This window comes from Salvia hispanica, chromosome 3 (assembly GCF_023119035.1).
Source record: "Salvia hispanica cultivar TCC Black 2014 chromosome 3, UniMelb_Shisp_WGS_1.0, whole genome shotgun sequence".
NCBI lineage: Eukaryota > Viridiplantae > Streptophyta > Magnoliopsida > Lamiales > Lamiaceae > Salvia > Salvia hispanica.
Window position 1 is genome coordinate 5,741,745 of NC_062967.1, and position 25,141 is coordinate 5,766,885.

General features: G+C 38.7%; 4 protein-coding genes across 7 annotated transcripts; 3 read left to right on the forward strand and 1 right to left on the reverse strand.

Annotated features, from left to right (window-relative positions):
- The first annotated feature begins 5,232 nt into the window (after positions 1 to 5,232).
- Positions 5,233 to 11,324, forward strand: LOC125213576 (ABC transporter B family member 4-like). The gene is made up of 9 exons (XM_048114198.1): positions 5,233 to 5,671; positions 6,418 to 6,815; positions 7,439 to 7,677; positions 7,770 to 8,295; positions 8,386 to 8,659; positions 8,746 to 9,617; positions 9,772 to 10,038; positions 10,116 to 10,379; positions 10,485 to 11,324. Exons 1-9 carry the CDS (start codon positions 5,368 to 5,370, stop codon positions 11,130 to 11,132), a joined length of 3,792 nt encoding a protein of 1,263 aa, XP_047970155.1. The 5' UTR covers positions 5,233 to 5,367; the 3' UTR covers positions 11,133 to 11,324.
- A 222-nt stretch (positions 11,325 to 11,546) lies between these two features.
- Positions 11,547 to 13,422, forward strand: LOC125213577 (acyl transferase 5). The gene is made up of 2 exons (XM_048114200.1): positions 11,547 to 11,954; positions 12,470 to 13,422. Exons 1-2 carry the CDS (start codon positions 11,547 to 11,549, stop codon positions 13,298 to 13,300), a joined length of 1,239 nt encoding a protein of 412 aa, XP_047970157.1. The 3' UTR covers positions 13,301 to 13,422.
- Positions 13,423 to 15,784: 2,362 nt separating this feature from the next.
- On the forward strand, positions 15,785 to 20,810 carry LOC125215059 (ABC transporter B family member 4-like). Of its 3 annotated transcripts, none has more exons than XM_048116361.1 (7): positions 15,785 to 16,031; positions 16,501 to 16,788; positions 16,859 to 16,913; positions 16,998 to 17,395; positions 17,481 to 17,719; positions 17,794 to 19,714; positions 19,788 to 20,810. In XM_048116361.1, the coding sequence occupies exons 2-7, from the start codon at positions 16,531 to 16,533 to the stop codon at positions 20,703 to 20,705; spliced, it is 3,789 nt and encodes a 1,262-aa protein (XP_047972318.1). In that variant the 5' UTR covers positions 15,785 to 16,031; positions 16,501 to 16,530; the 3' UTR covers positions 20,706 to 20,810. The 3 variants fall into 3 exon arrangements, with proteins under 3 accessions (XP_047972318.1, XP_047972320.1, XP_047972321.1); XM_048116363.1 differs by having other exon boundaries at positions 16,020 to 16,102; XM_048116364.1 differs by lacking the exon at positions 15,785 to 16,031 and adding an exon at positions 16,145 to 16,258.
- Positions 20,811 to 21,082: 272 nt separating this feature from the next.
- On the reverse strand, positions 21,083 to 24,618 carry LOC125215060 (PSME3-interacting protein). Of its 2 annotated transcripts, XM_048116365.1 has the most exons (7): positions 24,472 to 24,618; positions 24,293 to 24,367; positions 23,886 to 23,943; positions 23,293 to 23,348; positions 22,459 to 22,521; positions 22,310 to 22,378; positions 21,083 to 21,387 (listed from the first exon to the last, which is right to left on the reverse strand). In XM_048116365.1, exons 1-7 carry the CDS (start codon positions 24,529 to 24,531, stop codon positions 21,202 to 21,204), a joined length of 567 nt encoding a protein of 188 aa, XP_047972322.1. In that variant the 5' UTR covers positions 24,532 to 24,618; the 3' UTR covers positions 21,083 to 21,201. The 2 variants fall into 2 exon arrangements, with proteins under 2 accessions (XP_047972322.1, XP_047972323.1); XM_048116366.1 differs by lacking the exon at positions 23,886 to 23,943 and having other exon boundaries at positions 22,459 to 22,516.
- Positions 24,619 to 25,141: the final 523 nt, after the last annotated feature.

Consider the following 25,141-nt stretch of genomic DNA (forward strand, 5'->3'; position numbering starts at 1 on the left):
AATTAACCATGCACCTATATTATTGGGCTGAAGCCCAACATTATAAATAGCCATGGCCCAATCGGGCGATCTAAAGAAGATGAGGCCAAAAACAACGTATCGCCGAATTATCCGAACAATCCAATTTAGTTATGTTTTCACAAAGTTTCTAAAAAATAATTCATGAATTAAAATGATTATATTCACTTAATTGGTTGTACAGTTCATTTATGAATTTTAAGTACTCCAAATAAATTATAAAATGCTTGTTAATAGTCGCCTTCATTTTAAAAGTATATCTAAAAATAAATTTACAAACTAAAAATAAATATGCATACTATATAATTCTATTTATATTTTAAACTGATAAAATCACGTGGAATATTATCACTAGGGCTGGGGAAAAATACCGAAATACCGAAATACCGGCCTTATCGTACCAAAAAAATATCAAAAATACCGAATTTTCGGTATACCGTGACTTTCGGTATGGTATGATACCTTACCGAAAAATTCCGGTAAGGTAACGGTATGAATTTTCAAATACCGCGGTATACCGCTGCATACCGAAATTCGGTATATACCGTAAATTAAGGTATATACCACAAAAATATAAACACAATTATATTTTTAAATTATAAAATCTATTGTGAAATATAAATATAATTATGAATAAATTATATTTAATTTATTTTTAAAATTATAAATTATAAATAATATTTTAAAAACTCTAATTTTCTATTTTAATTGATGTTGAAAGTCAGGTATACCGCAAAAGTAAGGTATACCGAACTTCGGTACGGTATATACCGAAAATGAGGTACGGTATCGGTATAAAAATTTATCATACCGAAAATAAGGTATACCAAAGTTCGGTATACCGAAAACTTTGGTAAGGTAAAGGTATGACTTTTTCACATACCGTATTTACGGTAAGGTATACGGTATGGTGGTTTCGGTAAGGTATACCTTACCTACCCACCCCTAATTATCACCCACAACCCCATATCATACTCATAAATTACTTAAATACATTTATAATATATATAAATAATTATAAATTGAATACCAGTGTCAATAAATTTAGTAAGCATAAGTTATAAGTTACTACAGTATATAAGTAGCCCCCTTTTTTTTCTTTAATGTGATAAAATACGCTTTGCTACCATTATTAAAAATTAAATAAGTAGTTAATCTCTAGTACAATTAAATTCAACTAATGTTAATCTCAAGCACGCCATTGAACAAATGAGGTCTTTTGTTCGATACTTGAAAATATAAATATTTTCTTCATAGGTTTTACGTCAGTTGATGACGACCAGTAGAAATTCGATGTTGGATTCAAGATATTTAAAATATAGTGGAGTATGAATTAAAAATGCACAAAATAAAGATTCATAGATTATAACTCATGCAATCATCGGAAAAGAGAGGAAAAATCGAGAGTGGAAAAATTATACTACTGGCTTAATTGATCAAAAAAAATAATTTTGATTGTTCGAAACACATTCATAAATAATGCATAGTATGATTTTCACTCTTATTTTTGAACTTATCGTAAACATTTATGGAAAGCCCTTAGCTAGTTTGCTAATTTGTTATCTTGTAGGAACATTTTGTTTGTCAACTTTGCCAATTCATCAATTTTAGTCCATAAAATTTAAAAATATCAACCATTTTCTTTGATGTAATATTGTTTGAGCTAGTTTTTCACTCTTTTAAATTTTTTAAACGAAAATACACTCAAGTCCATGAAGGACATTTAACTCTCTCTTCTTCATTAGTAATATATGATTTATATCTCTAATTCTTCTTTCTCTTTTCTTCCTTCTTTTTTTCTCTCTTCTTTCCCATTTGTACATCATCTCTTCTTCTCCATTTTCTCCTTCTCTATTCAACTTAAGTAACAATATAAATAGAACTAAATGAATGTGTAACTAATTTAAGATGTCTGAATGCCCTTTATGGGCTTGAAGGTATTTTCGTCTTAAATTTTTTGAAACAGTGAAAAAGTAGTTTAAATGATAGGGATATTGACATCTAATATCATGAAACTTTCAAAAAATTGGATTTTTCCCACGAACTTTAAAATTGAAAATAATATCATGAACTTTACCATGGGTTTGTTTTTTCTCACAAATGAAAAAATTCATGTTATTTTAATAAATTGAAGAACAATTTTGGAGGATGCGCTTCAAGAAAAACTATCTTCAAATATTGAAAAACTTAAAGCTCTCAAAATTGTTGTCGAGAAATTACGAAAAAAAGTCCGTATCATAATATAATTTGTGAGAATTTTTTTATTAGTGGGAAATAACAAACTCGGAGTAAAATTCGAGATATTATTTGCCAATTTTAAAGTTCGAGAGAAAAACTCAACTTTTTGAAAGTTTCATAATATTAAATGATAATATCGCCAAATGAATTGCATTAGAATTGATGAAACTACGAATATATTTTTAAATTTTACGGACTAAAATTGATAAAGTATCAATTGATTTTTTCTTGTAAGTAGCACAATGGCTGATTTCCTGTCATCAACTCCAAAAAATTCAACCAATTTCCAATTATTCATACTCCTTTTTTGATTTCCTATAAACGAATCTTTGCATAAAATATGTGACCGAACACCCACTATAAAAAATATTGACTTATTCAACAAAATCTGGTATTGGATGAGTAATCTTTATTTTGTCGATATTATTTCTATTATTTAACTGTCGTTGAATTAAAAATAAATATATTATGACTTGAGGTGCTGTTTTGTTAAAGATGCAGTCATTCTAGCCTCAAACTTGCACGTCAACTGATACCAATTGAGATTAATTAATGCCAACTTAGTTGCTGGCCATCTACTTTGACCTTCAATATCACCAAACAAGTAATTAGAGTAATTATAGGCTTAATTACGACTCCAAACAAATGATTAAGAAAAAACAATTTATGTACTAGTACTGTTTTATATTTGTGCTTACATCACATTTTTCGTTTACACGTCACGCGAATTGATGTGATGAATTTAGTGACAGTTTTCCTACCATCTAGTACTATATAGTCTTTCATTTGACGAATGTATGTTTCATTTAACTTGTCACGAGTATAAAAAAATAGGTGGGAAAATTAACTGATTATGAGTTACATTTTTATATTAGCTTCATAATAAAATACTTATAAATTAAATGAGTTAATGAAATGTATAATTAATTTATTATAAGTAAAAATGCACTAAACATCTAATTAATATGTACAATAAAACTAAACGTGGTGTATTTGATTAATGCATCTGTTATTAACTCTCTTAATCAGAACCTACGTCTTTCACTTTTGCTGTCAAAATCAGAAGAATTACGTGTAGCAAATGATTAATATTGGATTAGATAGATATTGAAATTGAGAGAAGTTGGTAGCAAGATAAAATAATGTATTAGGTTTGAATTCAGTTTTATATAGAATTATTAATTAATTACAGAGACCAACACGGATTTACTTCCCCCAAATCAATTTTATAATTAGGTCCAAATCCTACAAGTTGTCATATGTCTCTCCACCAACCCATATTCACCACTTTGTTTGAAAGGAATATATATATATATACACACACACACACACACACACGACATTAATAATATTACAGCTATATGTGACTTGAATATATGTAGTACGTGTGATGATGGACCTCTATTGTAAGAATATTTAGAGTACTTGAGATTAAACTGGTGGATTATTTTTTCAATTTAAATTAACTTGAGATATTATAGGAGGAGACTAAGAACGAGTAATCTTAATTAGCATTGTACTGAAAACAATTAAGTAACGGATAAACTCCACCCACAACAATTTTAATCAATGAATACTACATTTTATATCACTATTGTTTTTAAAAAAAGTGACAATTTTTTCCAAAGAAAAGTAAATTGCTATAAATACATGCAATATATCGTGGATAAAATTAACAATTGTGAACAAAAATCAATTAATATTCATGAATAAAACTAGCAATTATGAATGTTGATAAGAGAATACAAATACAAACTAGTTACTACTATTGTCTTTTGAATTCAAGTGGTGAAATGAAATGAATGTTTTGGCTGAAATTGGAGAATCTTTTAGTTGAGGGAATAAGTTTGACTTGGAGATAGATATGTTGTAGTAATAACATTATTAAAACGAATAGGCAATATGTTGAAAATTTTCCTCACCATTTTACTACTTTTTTATGTGTTGATTATTGAAATTAGATAAGTATATAATTGATTGATGCATTATATTATTTGGAAGTAGTCCTCTTCCATTGCTCATTAATTTATTTGAGATACATTGTTTATTTTGTCTGTCTTGTTGAAGAGGACTAACATCCTCTTTCTGCATTATTATGTTATCAAGGATACTTGAGTTGTTCTCTGTTTTCGTTTTTTTGTTTCGTTTTGAATAATTATTACTCCTATTAAATAAATTACCATAATTTAGTTATAACTTATGCAAAAAATTGCTTAGTTTATATATGTAGATAAGTGTTGCTTAGGTTATTGATATTGACAAATTAATTTGTACTATTTCTTAGGATACCTAAGATTTAGTTTGCCTTTCACTTTCATATCTTTAAATTATTTTATTCTATTTTATATTTGTACGTCACCTATGCTTACAAAGTGGAGAGAAACAAATTAATAACCACCTTATTTAATAGTTAACCTAGCCTTATTTTTCAGAGGGATTTGAACTTTGAATATGCCACTTTGTTTTCACAAAGTTGACCTTCTATATGTGTCACTGACATAAACTATAAATTGATAGTTGCATAAAAATAAATCTTGAAAATGATGAAATTCATGACTTGATCATGTTAATGTTTCACATATTTCGAAATCGAAAATTATTCTTGTGAATCAAAAATATTGAGTTTCAATTTTCAATATTTGGATTTTGTAGTACTAAAAAAAAGAAAGTCAGAGAAAATGTTGGTAGATACGCATAAACATGATTAGTAAATTAAAAATGAACACACATGTTACGCCCAAAGTGAGTTTACATGTCTTTTGCAAATAAAGAAGAAGTCTAAATTATGAAATAAAAAAGCAAACATCGGTAGTTTGTGTTGGCAAAGTCCAAATCGATTAAAAAATTAATCAGTGTTCAAAACTCGTTGAGAAAAATACAATCATTCGGCCAACCCAACTAACTTATGCTACTGCCTTTTTCTATATATGTTTACATTCACTTCCTCCGGCTCTTGAATTGTTCTTCTCAATATATATCTATTTATACATAATTCTTATCATTATTTGATTAATTATTCATTCATCTCCATTTCCATGCCTATGGCAAGAAACTGATTAATTGATCACTATTTATTGCCAATTTCCAAAGCAAGACTTTAATAAGTAAAAGATGGGCGGAGAAGAAGAGGCTTTGGCAGACGGCAGCGGCGGTGGTGGCGGTGCGGAGGCGAAGAACGTGGTTGCATTCTACAAATTATTTGTTTTCTCGGATTGGCTTGATAAGATCCTCATGTTGGTCGGGACGTTGGGTGCGATCGGCAACGGAATGAACCCGCCTCTCATGGCCTTGCTCTTTGGTGAGCTGGCCGATGCCTTTGGCCGCACGCAGACGGGTAACGTGCTTCCCGTCGTGTGCGAGGTCTCGCTTAAGCTGGTCTACGTCGCGCTTGGCTGCGGCGCTGCAGCATTTCTTCGTAAGTGTGTGTGTATAAATATATTCGGTCGAGGTTAATTGCTAGTAAATACATGAATTATCAAAATTTAGATTTTTAGCTTACTTAATATTTTTGGTCAAATTAGTATTAACTTGAGAACTTTTTGGAATTTGGTAAATGGTCCAATTTTCACTTTATCAATAATTCGAATTTTTTTGAACCTGATTGACTACTAATCCTAGTATGTATACTCCGAAAGTGAATAAATGGCGTGAGTGTATGTCATCAAATTCTCTCATTATTTGTGGCCCAAAAGTCTATGAATTTTGCAATTCATGTAAAATTCCAAAAAAGTACTTCATTTCAATAGTAGAGTATATGGTTAATTATCTATAAAATCACAAAAATTTAGTCAAATTTTGATAAGCTTTATCACGTAAAAAATTTCAATTGTCCCATATTGTTTTTTTTAAACAAATGTGATGTTAAATTGGTGCACATATATAAAATTCTTGTGAATTTGTCCTAAGAAATTAATAATATAAAAAATATATAAAACCAATTACTACATCAAATTGAACAATGGAATTTTTATTATTCAAACAAGAAATTACCTAGATTTTACAGGCAAATGACCATATCTTTAGCTCATTTCTAAGTAAAACCCTATTCAATTCTTTGATTAGTTCTTCAATATTAATTCATCATTAATATAACCCTTGTGTTCTTTTATTTCCTTTTTTTTGGGAAGTAATTAATATGAATGTGTGAATGATGATGAGCAGAGGTGGCATGTTGGATGATCACCGGAGAGAGACAAGCCGCTCGGATCCGAACTCTGTACCTACAGACCATTCTGCAGCAAGACATCGCCTTCTTCGACAAGGAGGTCCACACGGGAGAAGTCATCGGGAGGATGTCCGGCGACACGGTCCTCATCCAAGACGCCATCGGAGAGAAGGTCGGCAAGTTCGCGCAGCTGATGGCGACCTTCTTCGGAGGCTTCATCATCGCCTTCGCCAAAGGCTGGCTTCTCACGCTCGTCATGATGTCGTCCATTCCGCCGCTCATGATCTCCGGCGGGGTCATGTCGCAAGTCGTCGCCAAGATGGCATCGCGCGGCCAGAACGCCTATGCTGCCGCGGCGGTTGTGGTGGAGCAAACCATTGGCGCCATTAGAACTGTGAGTAGTTTTTTTTGTTATGCAATAAAAATAACGATAGCTATATAGATTAAAAAGATATTTTAATATATAATCCATTTTTGTGATTATGAATTATATATTGGCAAAATACGATCAGATCACAGTTTAAAAAAAGAAAGAAAAGCTTTGTTGTTTTGAATTTATGCCAAAATATGTGATTTCACTATTATAAAAAGATTTTGGTTGCGATTGTAGACAAATTAATGTCAATTCTCAACTAAGAAGTTTTTTGACCGTGAATTCTAGGATAAATAAGGTGAATTCACAACTATATGTATTAATTGTTTTTATCTTTGAGCACTCATAAACCTTTGATCCAAATTTGAGTCTTACCAATATTATTCAGCTACCAATATTATTATGGTATTATGCTAATCAATTACAATCCTTCATAATAAATACATAGATTCATAGATGATAGACCAAACCTATATTTCCATGGTTCCCACTACTTACATTTTTAATTCTTTTTTTTTTTTTTTGTCAATCTCTAATTTCATAGTATATCTATTTAAATAGAACAAAATTTGAATAATTTATTAAAATTTCAAATTTACACATTAAAATAAAATTTGAAAAACTGGACGTGTGTGCGTGGGCAGGTTGCCTCGTATACAGGGGAGAAGAGGGCAGTGAGTGAGTACAACAAGTCTCTCGACAGCGCTTACAAATCATCTGTGCAGCAAGGCCTAGCCACGGGGCTCGGCCTCGGCACTGTCATGTTCATGATGTTTTGCAGCTACGGCTTGGCCGTTTGGTACGGCGCCAAGATGATTCTCGAAAAGGGTCACTCCGGTGGTGAAGTATTCACCGTCATCGTCGCTGTTCTAACCGGCTCACTGTGAGTTATATATCATCATCTCATTCTCTCAACAATCTCATATCTCAAATTTCAAAAAAATAAAATTAAAATCCAATTCTTCATCCACACAGGTCTCTGGGCCAAGCCTCTCCCTGCTTGACAGCGTTCGCAGCAGGGCGAGCCGCGGCCTACAAGATGTTCGAGACTATTGACAGGAAGCCGGAGATCGATCCATTCGACAGCAGAGGGAAGGTGTTGAGCGACATTGCTGGAGATATTGAGCTGAGAGATGTATGCTTCAGTTATCCAGCTAGGCCTACTGAGCTCATCTTCACTGACTTCTCTCTTAGCATTCCACGTGGCACCACTGCCGCCTTGGTGGGACAGAGCGGGAGTGGCAAGTCCACCGTGGTTAGCCTCATTGAGAGATTCTACGATCCACAGAGTGGTCAGGTTTTGATCGATGGGACCGACCTCAGGGAATTCCAGCTCAAGTGGATCAGGTCGAAGATCGGGCTCGTGAGCCAGGAGCCGGTGTTGTTCATGGGAAGCATCAAGGACAACATTGCCTATGGCAAGGATGGCGCCACTGATCAAGAGATCAGAGGCGCGGCTGAGCTTGCTAATGCTGCTAAATTCATTGATAAGTTGCCGCAGGTAATGTTGTTTATAACGTTTTACTTTGCATGATTGGTTAGAATAGATAAGCTGTTGGATTAACTGTGAATGGTGGACATGTTTGTGCAGGGGTTGGATACTTGGGTTGGTGAGCACGGGACTCAGCTATCCGGTGGGCAGAAGCAGAGGATTGCCATAGCCCGGGCTATTCTGAAGGATCCGCGGATTTTGCTTCTGGACGAGGCTACAAGCGCGCTGGATGCAGAGTCGGAGAGAGTAGTTCAGGAGGCGCTTGATCGGATCATGGTGAACAGGACGACCGTGATAGTCGCGCATCGTCTAACCACAGTTAGGAATGCTAACATGATTGCAGTCATTCATAGAGGAAAGATGGTTGAGAAAGGTATGTGTATATTTGATAGAGCTTATTATGCTGTTTATAAACTGTTTGGTTGCTTATTTAGAGACTGTCACAATCTGGACATGTAGGCACCCACACGGAATTGTTGGAGGATCCGGAAGGCGCATATTCTCAGCTCATACGGCTTCAAGAAGCGCGTAACGAAGAAGATGAGGCTGTGGAGGAGCCAGAATATGCGGATGAGTACAGCAGGCAAGCGAGCCAGAAGCCAACGCTCGCGAATCTATTGAGTCGGAGATCATCCAGGTTCAGAAGTGGAAGCCACAACTCAATATCCATCTCTTTTAGCCTATCCAGAGGGGTGAGTGTTTCGAGGAACGAGTACGAGGAGTTGGAGCTTGTTTCTGACAAGAAGAAGCACCCTGAGGTGCCTCTGTCGCGCCTGGCCGCCCTCAACAGGCCTGAGGCGCCGGCTCTATTAGCTGGCACCTTGGCTGCAGTTGTAAACGGGGCGATAGTCCCGTTTTTTGGCATCCTACTGTCACTTGTGATCAAGACATTCTACGAGCCGCCTCACAAGATGAGGCAGGACTCCAAGTTCTGGGCTGTCATGTTTGTGGCTCTGGGAGTGGTGTCTCTGGTGGCGTACCCGCTACGGACGTACTTCTTTGGCGTGGCGGGTTGCAGGCTCATCAGGAGGATCCGAATGATGTGTTTTGAGAAGGTGGTGAACATGGAGGTTGCTTGGTTTGACGAGGCTGAGAATTCGAGTGGGGTGATTGGCGCGAGGCTGTCGGCCGATGCAGCTACTATTCGAGCTCTAGTTGGAGATGCTTTGGCACAGATTGTGCAGGATCTTTCCTCTGCAATTGTGGGGTTAGTTATAGCCTTCTTTGCTTGCTGGCAGCTGGCTTTGATTGTTCTTGGATTGGTGCCTCTCATTGCTCTCAATGGATATGTCCAACTCAAATTCATGATGGGATTCAGCGCCGATGCTAAGGTTCGTGGAGAACGTGAAATTTGTGATATTTTAGACCAATTTAAAGTCCGTGGGAAATACCTGAATTTGGTCAAAGTTCGTGGTTTCAGGGACCAATTTCACTAAAAAGAAACCTTGATAGGCTTACTTACATAACTCTTGTTTGTGTTATTAGGTGATGTATGAGGAAGCAAGTCAAGTGGCTAATGATGCTGTTGGAACAATTAGAACTGTGGCTTCGTATTGTGCAGAGGATAAGATTATGGAAATGTACAAGAAAAAGTGTGAAGGGCCAGTGAAGATGGGGATAAAGCAAGGATTGATTAGTGGCACCGGTTTTGGGCTATCTTTAGCCTTGTTGTTCTTCGCCTACGCCACGGCCTTCTATGCTGGAGCTAGACTTGTTGAGTCTGGGAAGACTACGTTCGAAGATGTGTTTCGTGTAAGCACTACACTAGTGGACGGTACATGCATATATACTCGTTTTTCTTGTATTGATATTGTCCCGTGTTCGTGCAGGTTTTCTTTGCGATAAACATGGCGGCCGTCGCTGTGTCCCAATCGAGCACGTTTGCCCCGGACTCGAGCAAGGCCAAGAGCGCAACGGCTTCCATATTTGCGATCCTGGATAGAAGATCAAACATTGACCCCAGTGATGAATCTGGCACCATCTTGGAGGATTTTAAAGGGGAAATTGAGCTAAGACATATTAGCTTCAAGTATCCTACTAGGCCTAATATCAGAATCTTCAGAGACCTCTCACTCACAATTCACAGTGGCAAGGTAAATTATAGTAGTATACAAATCATTTTTAAAATCATGATGATTTGAAGTTGAATTTATTATGTGATTGTGCTTCTAACATATTCTTTGTCTTGTTTTCACCAGACAGTGGCGCTGGTGGGGGAGAGCGGGAGTGGGAAATCAACGGTGATCGCCCTGCTCCAGAGATTCTACAATCCCGACTCAGGCGTGATCACCGTTGATGGAATCGACATCCAGAAGATGAATCTAAAATGGCTAAGGCAACATATGGGACTAGTGAGCCAAGAGCCAGTCCTCTTCAGTGGCACAATCAGAGACAACATAGCCTACGGCGGCAAGGGAGGGAACGCCACAGAGGCCGAGATCACGGCCGCGGCCAAGCTGGCCAACGCCCACAGCTTCATCAGCGGGCTGCAGCAGGGGTACGACACCACGGTTGGCGACCGTGGGGTCCAGCTGTCGGGCGGGCAGAAGCAGAGGATCGCCATAGCGAGGGCCATTGTGAAGTCCCCGCAGATATTGCTGCTGGACGAGGCCACGAGCGCTCTGGACGCGGAGTCCGAGAGGGTGGTGCAGGATGCACTCGATCGGGTGATGGTGAACCGGACCACGGTGGTGGTGGCGCACAGGCTGTCGACGATCAAGAATGCTGATGTGATTGCGGTGGTGAAGAATGGAATGATTGTGGAGAAAGGGAAGCATGATTCTCTTATTAGTATTAAAGATGGGTTCTATGCATCACTTGTGGCCTTGCATATGGCTGCTACATGATTCAATTTTTTGGTAATTTTATTACTTGGAAGTATTATACCAATATATATAGATATAGATCAGATTGTGATAGTAAATAAAAGGCCAAGTACGTACCTTTATATACCTTATATGCACAAGTGTATTATATTTCTCCATTACATTATACTCCATATATATCAATTTGTGAAAAGACACATCTTCAATCCTTTATATTCCGTATGTATTTATCTAAATTCTTATTTTATAGGACTAGTATTTCTTTCTTGCTTGCTTGCAAGGCATGTATATGCCCACACCTAACACTAGTGGTAGTATAGAAATACTTAAAACAACAAACAATTGATTGAACATGCTTCTAAGCCAAGCACCGATTTCACACTCAACTTATAAAAATCTTCCAAAACATTCCATGGCCAATCAATTAAAACAGAGATGGAATTCTCAGTGACAACACGCGCTAAGGGGTTCGTTGCGCCTTCGGGGCCGACGCCATCGGGTATTCTCGAGTTATCGGTGGTGGACAGGCTGCCGGCGCTGCGGTGCAACGCCCGAACGCTTCATGTGTTCCGACACGGACCGGGGGCGGTGGAGGTGATACATGAAGCTTTGGCTAAAGCGTTGGTTCCTTACTATCCTCTGGCGGGGAAGTTGCGTGTTTCTGATGAGAATGAGCTTCAGATTGCTTGTACCGGAGATGGGATTTGGGTGGTGGATGCATTGGCTGATTGTAGCTTGGATGATGTTAATTACTTGGACGACGCCATGTCTATTCCTTATGAGAAGCTGCTGCCTCCTCCGCCGCCACAGACTGACGGCGTAGATCCTCTGGTGCAAATGCAGGTAGGCAGACTTCTTAATCTCATAACCGTGGAAAAGTAGCGAATTAAACCATAATTTTTGTGATTTTCGCAATAGTGTCAAACGATTAAACAATCTACTGTGGGGTGTTCGGTTGCCAAGATTAAATCCCATGATTAAATATGTATCATGTTTGGTTCATAAGATTGAACCCTACAATTTAATCCTACATGGATAGTCTTATGATAATTAGTCATAGCCTCCCCCTCTAACTAAAATAATCTCAAAACTTAATCCTAGATGGATAGTCTCATGATTATTTGTCATGGCGAAGCCGAACGCCACCTATATATATATTTTACTATAGGGTAACACAATTAAACAAACTTTGGTTCAAAATTAGCGAATTAAACAATTATGACATGTTGGGTAGAAGTGATAACTCATCTGCCATTTTTGTTCATAAAATTTCATCCCTAGTAATCACCCCTACCAAACATGGCCACTGCAATACTTATATTCGGTTACCATTTAGATCACAACTTTTGCATGTTTAGGTAACACAATTCGGCTGCGACGGATTCGTGATGGGGCTGATATTCTGCCACAGCATATGCGACGGTCTCGGCGCGGCGCAGTTCCTCAAAGCAGTCGGAGAAATGGCCCGAGGCGCTCCGGCGCCGACTACCCCGCCGGAGTGGCGCCGGGACTTCCTCCCACCATCGCCCTCCGTTCCCCTTCCCATGTCCTTCCCCCCTCTTCCGGACCACCAGCTCGAGCCGGCCATAATCGAAGTATCCACCGACGAGATTGAGAAGCTGAAGCGAGAATTCCGGCAACGGAGCGGCAAGAATTGCTCCACATTCGAGTTGGTGGCGGCGGCGCTGTGGCGGCGGCGCACGGAGGTGATCGCGTTGGACGAGGAGACGGAGGTGAAGCTGGTCTTCTTCGCCAACTGCCGGAATCTGGTGGAGCCGCCGCTGCCGGAGGGATTCTACGGCAACTGCTTTTTTCCGGTGACCGTGACGGCGACGAGGCGGGAGGTGGTGGCGAAGGACGTGTTCGAGGTGGTGGAGTTGATCAAGGAGGGGAAGGCGCGGCTGGCGGAGGAGTTTCGAAAGTGGGCGGGAAAGGCGACGGGGCCGGACCCGTTTGCGCCGCCGTTGGAGTACCGGACGCTGTTTATATCGGAGTGGGGGAGACTCGGGTTCATGGAGGTGGACTACGGGTGGGGGAACCCGGTTCATGTTGTTCCGGTTCAGGGGTCGAGTGTCATTCCGGTCGGGATTGTCTGCTCACAGCCACGCCCGCGAACCGGGGCCCGGCTCATGACGTGGTGCGTCAACAAAGCCCATCTTCCGGCTTTGCTACAAAACTTCCAAACTTGAAATTCTTTCTAAATTAAATAAGATAAGAAAGAATGAATGAGAATTGAAACACAGTGTTATTAAAATAGAGTTCACATGACTGAGCTCGAAAATAAAATATATTCACTATCTTTTCTGGACAATGATTATTCATGTCAAAATATTTATTTTGTTATTATTTTTTAACTATAAAAATTTAAAAATGATTTAAATTGTATACTCTTCTGTCTAAGTTAAATGATTCATTTATTTTGGACACGAGATTTTAAAAAATTGATAGTTTTAAGATTAAATTAAAGTACAACTCAACTAATTTGAGAAGAATATAGTACTCCATATATATTTTAAAGTGTTGTTTTGCTCTTAATTTGCATGAATTAACTTAAATTTACGACTCTAAATATCTGTGGTTGTCGATTCATAACTAAAAAGATTTGAAATTTTAATTTATATGCAAAATATGGTTGGTTATGAATTGTAAACAAAATGTGATAATTTATGACTACGAAAACCATAATCAATTTAGAAGCAACGAGTTTTGTGATTGTCAATTATAGAAATATTAAGGTGGTGTTCGGTTTGAAAGATCAAATAATACCAAGATACAATATATGATTGAGTTGTGAGTTTATTTTAGTCATAAGGGATTAGCTAAAATTAATTATTTTATGATTATCCATCTAGAATTGAGTTGTGAGGTTGAATCTCATGAATCAAACACATTATAAATTTAATCTCGGATACCATCTAGGTTTACTGTTGTTAACCATTCAATTTACCTAAGAGAAAATAGTATGAGTAGATTGGAATGTGTCTTTATTGCTCACTAGATTACTCTGTATGTTAGTGTGATGTATTAAATGCAAGTGTGGGCCGGCCCAGTATGGGTGAGGCTTTCTTTCCAAGGAAAGCGAAGATTCTTGTGAGCTATTCATATTGTGAACGCTCCACCTACTTTGACTCAATTAATTATACTTACTTCATTGCAACCTAAATAATTAACTGAAATATGCCTAACCTACACATGAAATAATGTGATGCAATTTAAATAAATGAGTTATTCTTCTCAATTCTCTTGCAAACTTTTTACATCTTCCACGTTTATTAACTTCATAAGACGTTATCTGCATTTTAAAATAGCGACCTTTTATTTAAATATCTAGTAGTGCCACTTTTTCTTGTCTCATTACAAATTATAAAAATACATAGTATCTATTTGTAGTGGCGATGCCCCAACTCCAACTCCAACTTTCCATTGAATTTGGCCTTTGCTATTATTACCAGCCTTTTGATTATAATATACTACATACATTTAACTGATTCATTCGCTGGACTATTAAAAAAAGGATAAGACATTTATTGGCCGTTGCTAATGCCTAGTAGAGTAATAGTATTATTTATTTATCAAATATTATATATTGGGGAACGCACTAGCTCATAAATTAAGGCACAATTTAATACGAAACCCATAAATCTTTTACTACATTTATTTATACTGATATGGAAGCATAACACAGTCTCCAATAATAATAATAATAATAAGATGTCGATTGTAAGATGCATGATATGTTTAAAAATGACATGAAAGTTGATGCATTATGGATATATATTAGCTGTATAGCTTTAAAACATGAGGTCTAATTGTTTGACCATCACTAATTTGATAAAGAAAAAATTACTAGGAGTATTTGTTTTGGCTTAAATTACCCATCTATTTATTATAGAGACAATATTTCACTATGTCCGTAAAGATGTTTTAGTCGTCAAGAATATTAGTAATTTAGTAGTATGACTTTATAGTCATTCTTATAAAAATAGAAATTTGTTGTTTGTGAATGTTAGTGGTTTTTAAAAATGCAATTTTGTTCTTTATCAGAATTTAATTTACTCTTATTGTCTCTTTCTAATTTTTATTTTATTATTTCTTCTTTGTCTTGTTCATTAAATTTTGGTTTTTTTAGTTCTGTCATTTACAAAAATCAAACTATTAAGTTGATTGTGTAATTATACATACTACATTTGTTCCATAAAAATTTACATACTACATTTGTTCCATAAAAATAGAGATTTTGAAAACAACACAAGTTTATTAGTACATGACAATTGAAAGAAAAAGTAGGAGAGATAATGAGAAAAAAATAAACTATATATGAACAAAAATAGTTAAAATTAGTTTTAGTCTGTACTTTGATTCCATATTGATTTTTTAATATAGATACAAATATCACAAAGAATAAGTAGTAGTATGAAACAAAACCTTTTTAAAGGATTAAGTGGTCCAAGAATTATGACATGAGCTATTACGTGAACAATAGAATAAAATATAACAAGTGAATCAAATTTCAACTATAGTTTTATAATAAATCTTGCTATAATAATACTACTACTTACACAATCTATAATGAGTGTTGAAGCATTTATTTCGAAATAAAACAGTAGTATAGTAGAGACGAATCCAGCTGCACATGTAGAAACAGATACTTAGAAGATGCGATGCAAGTTCACCAAGTGCTTTCTCACCACGCAAAGCATATACACTTTTTTTTCTTGTTGAAAAAAATGGTTGCTGCCAACTTCTCCACCTATAAATAGAAATATTTTGAGTTTAGTTTTAGAAATCTCCCTCTCTCATCCTTAGATTACATTACACGTCTCTTATTTTTTTTATTCAATTCTATACTTTCCTTCACATTACTACATTGTTAGGACTAACTCAGCTTGCTGCTCCATCATCCTTAATATTCTATTACAGGTATTCTCTTTCTCTCTCTGTAAAGGAGTTGCTTTTGTACTTTTCTTGTTGAGCTTTCTGTGTTGCTGTTGGTGAGTATCTTCTTCTTCTTCTTCTCCTTCTCCTTCTCTCTCCTAACTGATGCAAATCTGATTCCTACAATCCTGATTTGGCTTCTTCTCTGATTTGATTTTAAAGTTCTAGAATTAGTTTGTTGAGTGATTATATGTGAAAAGGGAAAGAAGAAGGTGATGACTTTAGTTTTCTGCTCCTTCCAACAAAAACATCACTTTACACCTAACCAATCTTGATCTCTTTTTAGTGCTATCCTCTCTGTGAAAAACAATAGAAATAAGATATTTAATTATGAATTTGTGAGGACTTTGTTGAGTTGGTGTGACTACTAATACATATATATGTATATGTAATTGTGTTTGGATGAGAAAGGAGATTGGATTGGTGTTGATAAATATAGTTGTGTGTGAATCAGCTACAAGAAGATTGTGTTGGCGTTGATAGGATGCAAGCATCCACATCGGAGAGCCATGAAAATGGTGCAGAAGGATACGGGAGCAAAGAGAAAACGGAGGAGCACGCTGTCCCGTTTCACAAGCTGTTTGCCTTTGCTGATTCCTTCGACAAACTGCTCATGATTGTCGGTTCCATTGGCGCCATTGGCAACGGGGTTTCCATGCCTCTCATGACAGTCCTCTTTGGGGAGCTTGTCGATTCCTTCGGCCAAAACCAGACCAACAACGTTGTTTCTGTTGTTTCTAAGGTAATTCATTTGCCTCTCTTCTTCCATTTGTCTCTATTCCTTGACTTACTCTGTTCCAACTGCATTCTAGGTAGCATTGAAGTTTGTGTATTTGGCTTTGGGGTGTGGCGCTGCGGCGTTTCTGCGTAAGCACATTCTGTTTTAGAAGAAAACTTTCCCATTCATTTCATGTTAGTTCAAGTTATGATAATTGGATGATGATTTTGTAGAGGTGAGTGGTTGGATGATCACTGGGGAAAGGCAAGCAGCAAGAATTAGGAGTTTGTATCTGAAAACAATCTTGAGGCAGGATGTTGCTTTCTTCGATAAGGAAACCAACACCGGGGAAGTTGTGGGGCGAATGTCTGGCGACACAGTTCTCATTCAAGATGCCATGGGGGAGAAGGTTGGGAAATTCATACAGCTGGTGGCTACATTTGTTGGTGGCTTTGTGATTGCATTCATAAAAGGATGGCTTCTCACTTTGGTCATGCTGTCATCCATTCCCTTGCTTGTGATCTCCGGTGGTGTCATGTCCGTTGTCTTGTCTAAGATGGCGTCTCGTGGCCAGAGCGCTTATGCTAAGGCCGCGAATGTGGTGGAGCAGACGATTGGCTCCATTAGGACGGTATGCTGAGCTGAAATCACACAAATTTGTGCCTGAGTGTTGTTTATTTGTGTTGATTTGATACTGAATGTTTTGGATGATCCAGGTGGCGTCGTTTACTGGCGAAAAGCGGGCTGTGGCTCAGTACGAGAAGTCCCTGATTGAGGCTTATAGTTCAGGGGTGCAGGAAGGATTGGCTACTGGATTAGGCTTTGGGTCTGCTATGTTCATCATATTCTGCAGCTATGCTCTGGCTGTTTGGTTTGGTGCAAAGATGATATTGGAGAAAGGTTACACCGGTGGCGAGGTGCTCAACGTGATCGTCGCAGTGCTGACTGGTTCAATGTGTGTAACGAAAAAACTTGCTGCGTTCTCTCATCGTAATAGTTATGTAATCGTCTTCTTGTTTTACGTTGTAGGTCTCTGGGGCAGGCGTCCCCGTGCATGACTGCCTTTGCAGCGGGCCGAGCAGCGGCTTACAAGATGTTCGAGACTATTAACAGGAAGCCGGAGATAGACGCGTATGACAGCAGGGGGAAGAAGCTCCAAGACGTTCGCGGGGATATAGAGCTACGTGATGTTTATTTCAGCTACCCTGCACGGCCGGATGAACAGATATTCCGAGGCTTCTCACTCTTCATCCCTAGTGGGACGACGGCTGCTCTAGTTGGGCAGAGTGGGAGTGGAAAATCGACAGTTGTGAGCTTGATAGAGAGGTTCTACGACCCCCAAAGCGGCCAAGTGCTGATCGATGGAATAAATCTTAAGGAGCTCCAACTCAAGTGGATTAGGTCGAAGATCGGCCTTGTGAGCCAAGAACCGGTGCTATTCACAGGTAGCATCATGGATAACATCGCGTATGGGAAGGAGGGCGCGACTAAAGAGGAAATCCGAGTGGCTGCAGAGCTAGCGAATGCTGCTAAATTCATTGATAAGTTGCCTCAGGGGCTGGATAGCATGGTTGGTGAGCACGGCACTCAGCTTTCCGGAGGCCAGAAGCAGAGAATCGCCATTGCTAGAGCGATCCTAAAGGACCCGAGGATTCTACTGTTAGATGAGGCTACAAGTGCACTAGATGCAGAGTCTGAGAGAGTCGTGCAAGAGGCGTTGGACCGGATTATGGTGAACAGAACCACAGTTATCGTGGCCCATCGCCTCAGCACGGTCAGGAATGCTCATATGATTGCAGTCATTCATCAAGGAAAGATGGTTGAGAAAGGTACACATGATCAACTGCTGGAGGATCCAGAAGGGGCGTATTCTCAGCTGATTCGCTTGCAAGAATCCAACAAGGACTCGGACAACGTTGATGACAACGAAAGAGAGGCGAGCATGGGCTCTGGTCGACAGTCAAGCCGGAAGATGTCATTCATCCGCTCCATTAGCAGAGGAGGCTCCTCCGAGATAGGGCACAGCAGTCGGCGTCAGTCATTTGGTCCGCCTCCGGCAATCAACCCCTCTTTGGAAGAAGGTGGTAGTTCCTCTGAGAAGCCACCCAACGTATCCATTCATCGCCTTGCCTATCTAAATAAGCCCGAGGTACCGGTGCTGATATTGGGAACCATATCTGCAATTATTAATGGTGCAGTGATGCCTATATTTGGGATCTTAATATCAAGTGTGATCAAGACTTTCTTTGAGACGGCACCTAAGCTACGGAAGGACTCAAAGTTGTGGTCGTTGGTGTTCGTGGGGCTAGGGGTTGTTTCACTAGTGGCGTATCCAGCCAGGACCTATCTGTTTGGGGTGGCCGGGAACAAGCTGATCAAGAGGATTAGGCTCATGTGCTTCGAGAAGGCGGTTAGGATGGAGGTTTCTTGGTATGATGAGCCTGAGCACTCAAGTGGTATGATCGGAGCAAGGCTGTCATCTGATGCTGCTAGTGTCCGTGCTCTAGTAGGCGACGCGCTAGCCCAAATGGTTCAAGACTTGTCCTCGGCTATTGTGGGACTAGGCATTGCTTTTCAAGCAAGTTGGCAGTTGGCACTAATCATACTTGCTATGATACCTCTCATAGGACTCAGTGGAGTTGTGCAGATCAAGTTCATGAAGGGCTTCAGCGCAGATGCGAAGGCCATGTACGAAGAAGCCAGCCAGGTTGCAAATGACGCAGTTGGAAGTATACGCACCGTTGCTTCCTTCTGCGCAGAAGAAAAGGTGATGGAAATGTACAGAGTGAAGTGCGAGGGGCCAATGAAGAATGGGATTAAACAAGGGGTTATTAGTGGCATCGGGTTTGGGTTGTCGTTCGCCTTGCTGTTTCTCGTCTATGCCACGAGCTTCTACGCTGGAGCACGCCTTGTTCAGGATGGCAAGATCACATTCTCTGATGTGTTTCGTGTAAGTACCAGCAAACTATACATGAATAAACTGATGCTCGGTTGAATGAAATCTAATTAGCCTAATGTTGCAGGTTTTCTTTGCTCTAACAATGGCGGCTATCGCGATCTCCCAGTCGAGCTCGTTGGCTCCGGACTCAACCAAGGCCAAGGGCGCAGCTGCCTCAGTGTTTGCGATTCTTGATAGAGAGTCGAAGATCGATCCAAGCGATGAATCCGGTGAGAAGCTAGAGAATATGAAGGGAGAGATAGAGCTGAGGCATGTGAGTTTCAAATATCCAACAAGGCCAGATGTTCAGATCCTGCGTGACCTCTCCCTCACCATACGTTGTGGCAAGACTGTCGCGTTGGTCGGGGAGAGCGGGAGCGGTAAATCAACGGTCATCTCGTTGTTGCAGAGATTCTACGATCCTGATTCCGGCCATATAAGCATCGACGGAGTTGAGATACAAAAGTTCCAGCTCAAGTGGCTGAGGCAGCAGATGGGGCTAGTGAGCCAAGAGCCTGTCTTGTTCAACGACACGATCCGGGCCAACATCGCCTACGGGAAGGGAGGCGATGCAACAGAGGCAGAGATCATTGCTGCAGCGGAGCTAGCCAACGCCCACAAGTTCATCAGCGGGCTGGCCAACGGGTACGACACGATGGTGGGGGAGCGAGGGGTCCAGCTCTCCGGAGGGCAGAAGCAGCGCGTTGCCATTGCGCGTGCCATCATCAAGGCTCCAAAGATACTGCTGCTCGACGAGGCCACGAGCGCATTGGACGCAGAGTCGGAGAGAGTGGTCCAGGATGCGCTCGACCGGGTTATGGTGAACCGGACCACAGTCGTCGTGGCACATAGGCTGTCGACCATCAAAGGAGCCAATGTGATCGCTGTGGTGAAGAATGGGGTGATAGTGGAGAAAGGAAAGCATGAAACACTGATCAACATCAACGATGGCTTCTACGCTTCATTAGTTGCGCTTCATACCTCAGCTGCTGATGCTTCCTAACTCATAAACATCACCAACACCAATTTTTCCCCTTTTTACTGTATTCTCTTTTACATTTTTAACACAAGTTTTCACTCTTGTAGTAATCATTTAACTTCCATGTCATATGCTACTCAATTTACACACACTTGGAATAGATAAAAAACAGAAAATGCTAAAATAAAAATCTTGCACATATTTTATACGTTAATGGCAGTATGCTGACAACGCAACAAAAAAAGGAGACAGCAAGTATAACTTGCCCACCAACTCCTCGAATATTGAAATATGAGTAGTATATAATATAAGTGAGCTAGACATGTCATGCATGACGTCATTGAAGGCGAACAAAACTACATTATTGACTTTAATGGAGATCATGTGCATAAATATATGTATAAAGAAAGAATCACTTGCATAAAAACAAAGAGAATAATGCCAACTAAACTAACTAAGAAATCTTTCAACAATTTTAGTATCAAAAGTCAAAAACTAAAGCTGAATATTTGCATATTTATCAGTCATCATCATTGTCACTATCATCACTATATGAAACCAAACCAGTTATGTTAGTAGCCTTCTCAGGTTCCTTGCAATCTGTAGTTTCCACTTTTGCTTTCTTAGGTTGGGGCATCACTTTGATCACCATGCCTAAAGGCCGAGGTGGAGGATTCTTCTTCCCACCCACTGAACTTTTTTTATCCTGCACGACAATATATTACTCCCTCCGTCCCAGTTTAAGAGTCACATTTTGTCAATTAAGTCTGTCCCAATTTAAGAGTCACATTTAGAATCTACCATATTTGGACATAAAATTTATCCCCATTATTCATCAAATTTACACCCAAATGCCATTACTTGCATAAAAATAAAACAAAACAAAATTCTAAACATACAAAAAGTCAAAAGGGTCGCACTTTCCACTACCTCACTTCAATTATTACACACTCTAACAACCACTACCTCACTTCAATTATTACACATTCCAACAATTTCTTAAAACCCGTGCCATAACTAAATCTTACTCTTAAACTGGGACGGAGGGAGTACAAAAATGAGGAAACGACTACATCGACACAAAATGGACTTCGAAATATTTTTAAAATCCTGACTAGCAGAAACATAATTCCAAGAGCTTAATTTAGAAACCTAAATAATCTAATCGATCTTTGATTCTTAGGCATATATGATTATCGGAGAATGGATTCGAAAACAATATGAACAACTACCTACAGCCGAGATTTGAAATCATTTGAGTTGCTTGGCCAGTGTAAACATAATTCCATGACTCCAAGTGCATAGTTTAGAAACCTAAATAATCTAATCTGTCTTTCATTTTATCATTTTATGTGTATATGATTATTTGAACCGCCTTTGCTTCTTCCACATCAATAATTTAAAATTCCTCGCACCTATGTTGATTCTACAGCCATGAAGATCTATCATATACCTCCCAATTTTTTCCCTACCTGATGGAGCGCCATGATTACGTTTTGGGTATATTGAAATATTTGTAGAGTCATCTCTACAAATATTTCAATATACCCAAAACGTAATCATGGCGCTCCATATAGTCAAACATAAACCGGGAAAACACATCAGCACATTATGTATTTCATAATCACCTGATCTTTAGGAGCTGAAGGAATCTCCTTTAGCTCGCGAACCACATTATACTGTGATTCCACTGCTTCCTGTATCCAAGAATACAGATGAGATTAGTTATGTGCCAAATTGGTATTGAACATTCAGGTGAAGGGATAAAGGAAAATACCTGAAAACTACGCAGATGCCGCTCTTCTTCTTCTGCAAGTTGTCGCTCATGTTCTCTCCTGGACTGTAAGGGGTAATCAAAAGCTATACAAACTTATCCCTATAGTAAGAATACATGTAAGAGGGCACACGAGTTTCCCTGAGATTCATATTTAAAAGTACATATGCAGACATGATAACTTCAACAAAACACCTGCTTCATTTACAATCGTACTTCCTATTTCTCTCGACCTTCAACTTTCTGACTGCAGTGTAGCCAACATTACACCAACAATCACGGTTCTAAAAGCTCATGCTGTCACTCCATGAAAGAGGTTTCTATTTCAAACCATTTTGTGTCTTTCCTTTTTCATTTTATAACTGTGTTCATCAGATTCTAAGTTGATATGAAGACGATTTAGGGGCACTGATGAAGACAAAGAAAGTAGCATCAGATATAATCAATTTTGGAACCATATAATATGCTCTACTGGAAAATTACTTGATGTTAGCTGAAATCAGTTTGAAGAACTTTGAGATATACTTACAATAGGAACTATTTGAAATTATAGCAAAGTACTTGTATTCCAAGGTTTATAAAAGTTCAAAAACTCCGTAAATTGAGTTACAATAGAAACTGTTTGAAATAAAAGTAAAGTACTTGTGTTCCAAGGTCCATAATCATAATACATACTCCATTTGCTATGGTGCAGAAAAAAATAATGAAAATTGACATTTTGGAACATCAATAGCAAAATATATTTTGATTGCAGTCAATGAAGAACGGTTCGTGCAAGGAATCTGCTACCCCTTACTACAGTTGCACTTAATAAGTAAACAGCAAGAATAGCCTCACCATGTCCAATTTATCGAGAAACTCAGTCTCATCTTCATCCAGAGCTTTTGGAGGCCCTGCACGTAGAATCCGTAAGTAACAGGGTCATGAATTCAGAATGTGCATCTAAATATATCTAATTATAAGCTTAGGGGAAGGACAAGCAAAGTGAAACTAGTAGTAGTAGTAGTAGTATCAACAACTTATATAAGCCTCACCATGTAAACTAATTATAAGGGATGCTAGAACTAATATTCTGGTCTACTGGTCCAGTTCTCAAGTTCACAACTAGATTGTTGTTTCTCGAGGGGCAATAGAATGTCATTACGATGTTGTAAAACAAAAAATACTAGTTCCTCCGTCCCATGAAATAGCGCACACATTGATACAAAACGAGAAATAAAAGTTAGGTATTGTGTTTTGTGAGTGAATAAAGGGCTCCACATTATTGATTTTTGTGTTAGGTAATGTCGATAATGATGGGTCGCGTAACTCGTGTTTAATATTTTTGTAAAGATGTGCGCAAAATAAGGGTACTGGGAAGAAAAATTAAGAAGTGCACTATTTTCTACTGTAGTGAAAGTATACGGTTTCAGAGTTACTGAAGAACTTACTGTGCTTGAAGCGTTCGTTGAATTCAGCATCTTTCTTATCCTTATTTTCCTTTAAAATCTGTAATTTTCAAGGTAGAGTGAGACAGAAATGATGCTCCAAAATTTGTTGACATTCATAATACCCTTCCACATTATGTACAAGAAAGAGTATCATTGAGTAAGTTGAGATAGCAAATCCATTGATCAAAATTGTCAGTGTGATTGTGCAAAAATAAAAAAGGTGAAGCTACAAGAAAAACAGGCGAAATCTTAAGTTGAGTTGCAACCAAACAACAGTTTCATAAACTGAAAAAATGCTAAATTCCTCACAAGAATTAACAGGATGGAGCATTCCAGACGTAGTCAAGCCCTAAATGAAGCAATAAGAAAGAAAGGTAAAAATAGGAATGCAAAATGGAGAGACATACCTCGAAAAGCGGCCTATCTCTCTGAGCAGTACCATCTTCAACTCTTGGCCCCCTGTTCTTCCGAGATTCTGCCAACTGATAGTATGAACGATTAGCCCAACCACACCGGAGCTTTATGTCCTAGAATTAACGCAACAGCAGTAGTCATAATTATATTGGTTACGAAATTAGGGTTAAACCTGATCTTCCGATACGAAGTTCATTAGCCTAATTGGCGGCGGCAAATCATCATCCGCCATTCCGCCGGCGACCTGCTCCGGTTGAAGATTGGATTAAGTAACGAAAGTTGTAGAATGTTGTCTGTTCCTATGCTACGCCATTTTCACAACACGTTTATATAGGTTGATAAAATTAATTACAATCGTGACTAATTATTTTACATATTCTTATAATGTTCATATTTTTACTTGGAGCATCTTCATTCTTCAATGCTTTAGGTCAGCCATAATCCAGCTAAAAACACCTCCTACCCTATCATTAGGATAACAAATCCCTTCTGCGGAGTTCTGCCTCATCAGGACAAGAAACTGGACAAGCAATAGCTTAGTCATAGGCCAACAACATTATAAAAAACAAATAAATTACAATCACGCAAAATACGGAATTAAATTTGCGACACAGATACGGAAAAATGTGATAATTTTATTTATATAAATTAAAAAAAAGTACAAAAAAAATTACATAATTAAAAAAAAAAACACCATCTTGCTTCCACACACGATCCCCAGCTCACTCCTCATCGCCGCCGTCACCGCTACCCGGGTCCCCAAATCTGGCGCAGCTGAGTCCCCCTCGTCTCCCATGGCCCTACGTGTGTGGCCCAAATCGGCCTGCATACTCTGAAGGATC

What these genes read in the sequence shown, in the direction of transcription:
- LOC125213576 (XM_048114198.1), top strand. Translation starts at nt 5,368, where the DNA reads ATGGGCGGAGAAGAAGAGGCTTTGGCAGACGGCAGCGGCGGTGGTGGC. An exon ending in TCATTGATAAGTTGCCGCAG is followed by an intron (nt 8,296 to 8,385) that starts GTAATGTTGTTT and finishes ATGTTTGTGCAG; the next exon opens with GGGTTGGATACTTGGGTTGG. An exon ending in AGGAAAGATGGTTGAGAAAG is followed by an intron (nt 8,660 to 8,745) that starts GTATGTGTATAT and finishes CTGGACATGTAG; the next exon opens with GCACCCACACGGAATTGTTG.
- LOC125213577 (XM_048114200.1), top strand. Translation starts at nt 11,547, where the DNA reads ATGGAATTCTCAGTGACAACACGCGCTAAGGGGTTCGTTGCGCCTTCG. An exon ending in ATCCTCTGGTGCAAATGCAG is followed by an intron (nt 11,955 to 12,469) that starts GTAGGCAGACTT and finishes TTGCATGTTTAG; the next exon opens with GTAACACAATTCGGCTGCGA.
- LOC125215059 (XM_048116361.1), top strand. Translation starts at nt 16,531, where the DNA reads ATGCAAGCATCCACATCGGAGAGCCATGAAAATGGTGCAGAAGGATAC. An exon ending in TGGCGCTGCGGCGTTTCTGC is followed by an intron (nt 16,914 to 16,997) that starts GTAAGCACATTC and finishes ATGATTTTGTAG; the next exon opens with AGGTGAGTGGTTGGATGATC. An exon ending in CGATTGGCTCCATTAGGACG is followed by an intron (nt 17,396 to 17,480) that starts GTATGCTGAGCT and finishes TGGATGATCCAG; the next exon opens with GTGGCGTCGTTTACTGGCGA.
- LOC125215060 (XM_048116365.1), bottom strand. Translation starts at nt 24,531, where the DNA reads ATGGCGGATGATGATTTGCCGCCGCCAATTAGGCTAATGAACTTCGTA. An exon ending in ACTTCGTATCGGAAGATCAG is followed by an intron (nt 24,368 to 24,471) that starts GTTTAACCCTAA and finishes TCATACTATCAG; the next exon opens with TTGGCAGAATCTCGGAAGAA. An exon ending in TTCTCGATAAATTGGACATG is followed by an intron (nt 22,522 to 23,292) that starts GTGAGGCTATTC and finishes TACCCCTTACAG; the next exon opens with TCCAGGAGAGAACATGAGCG.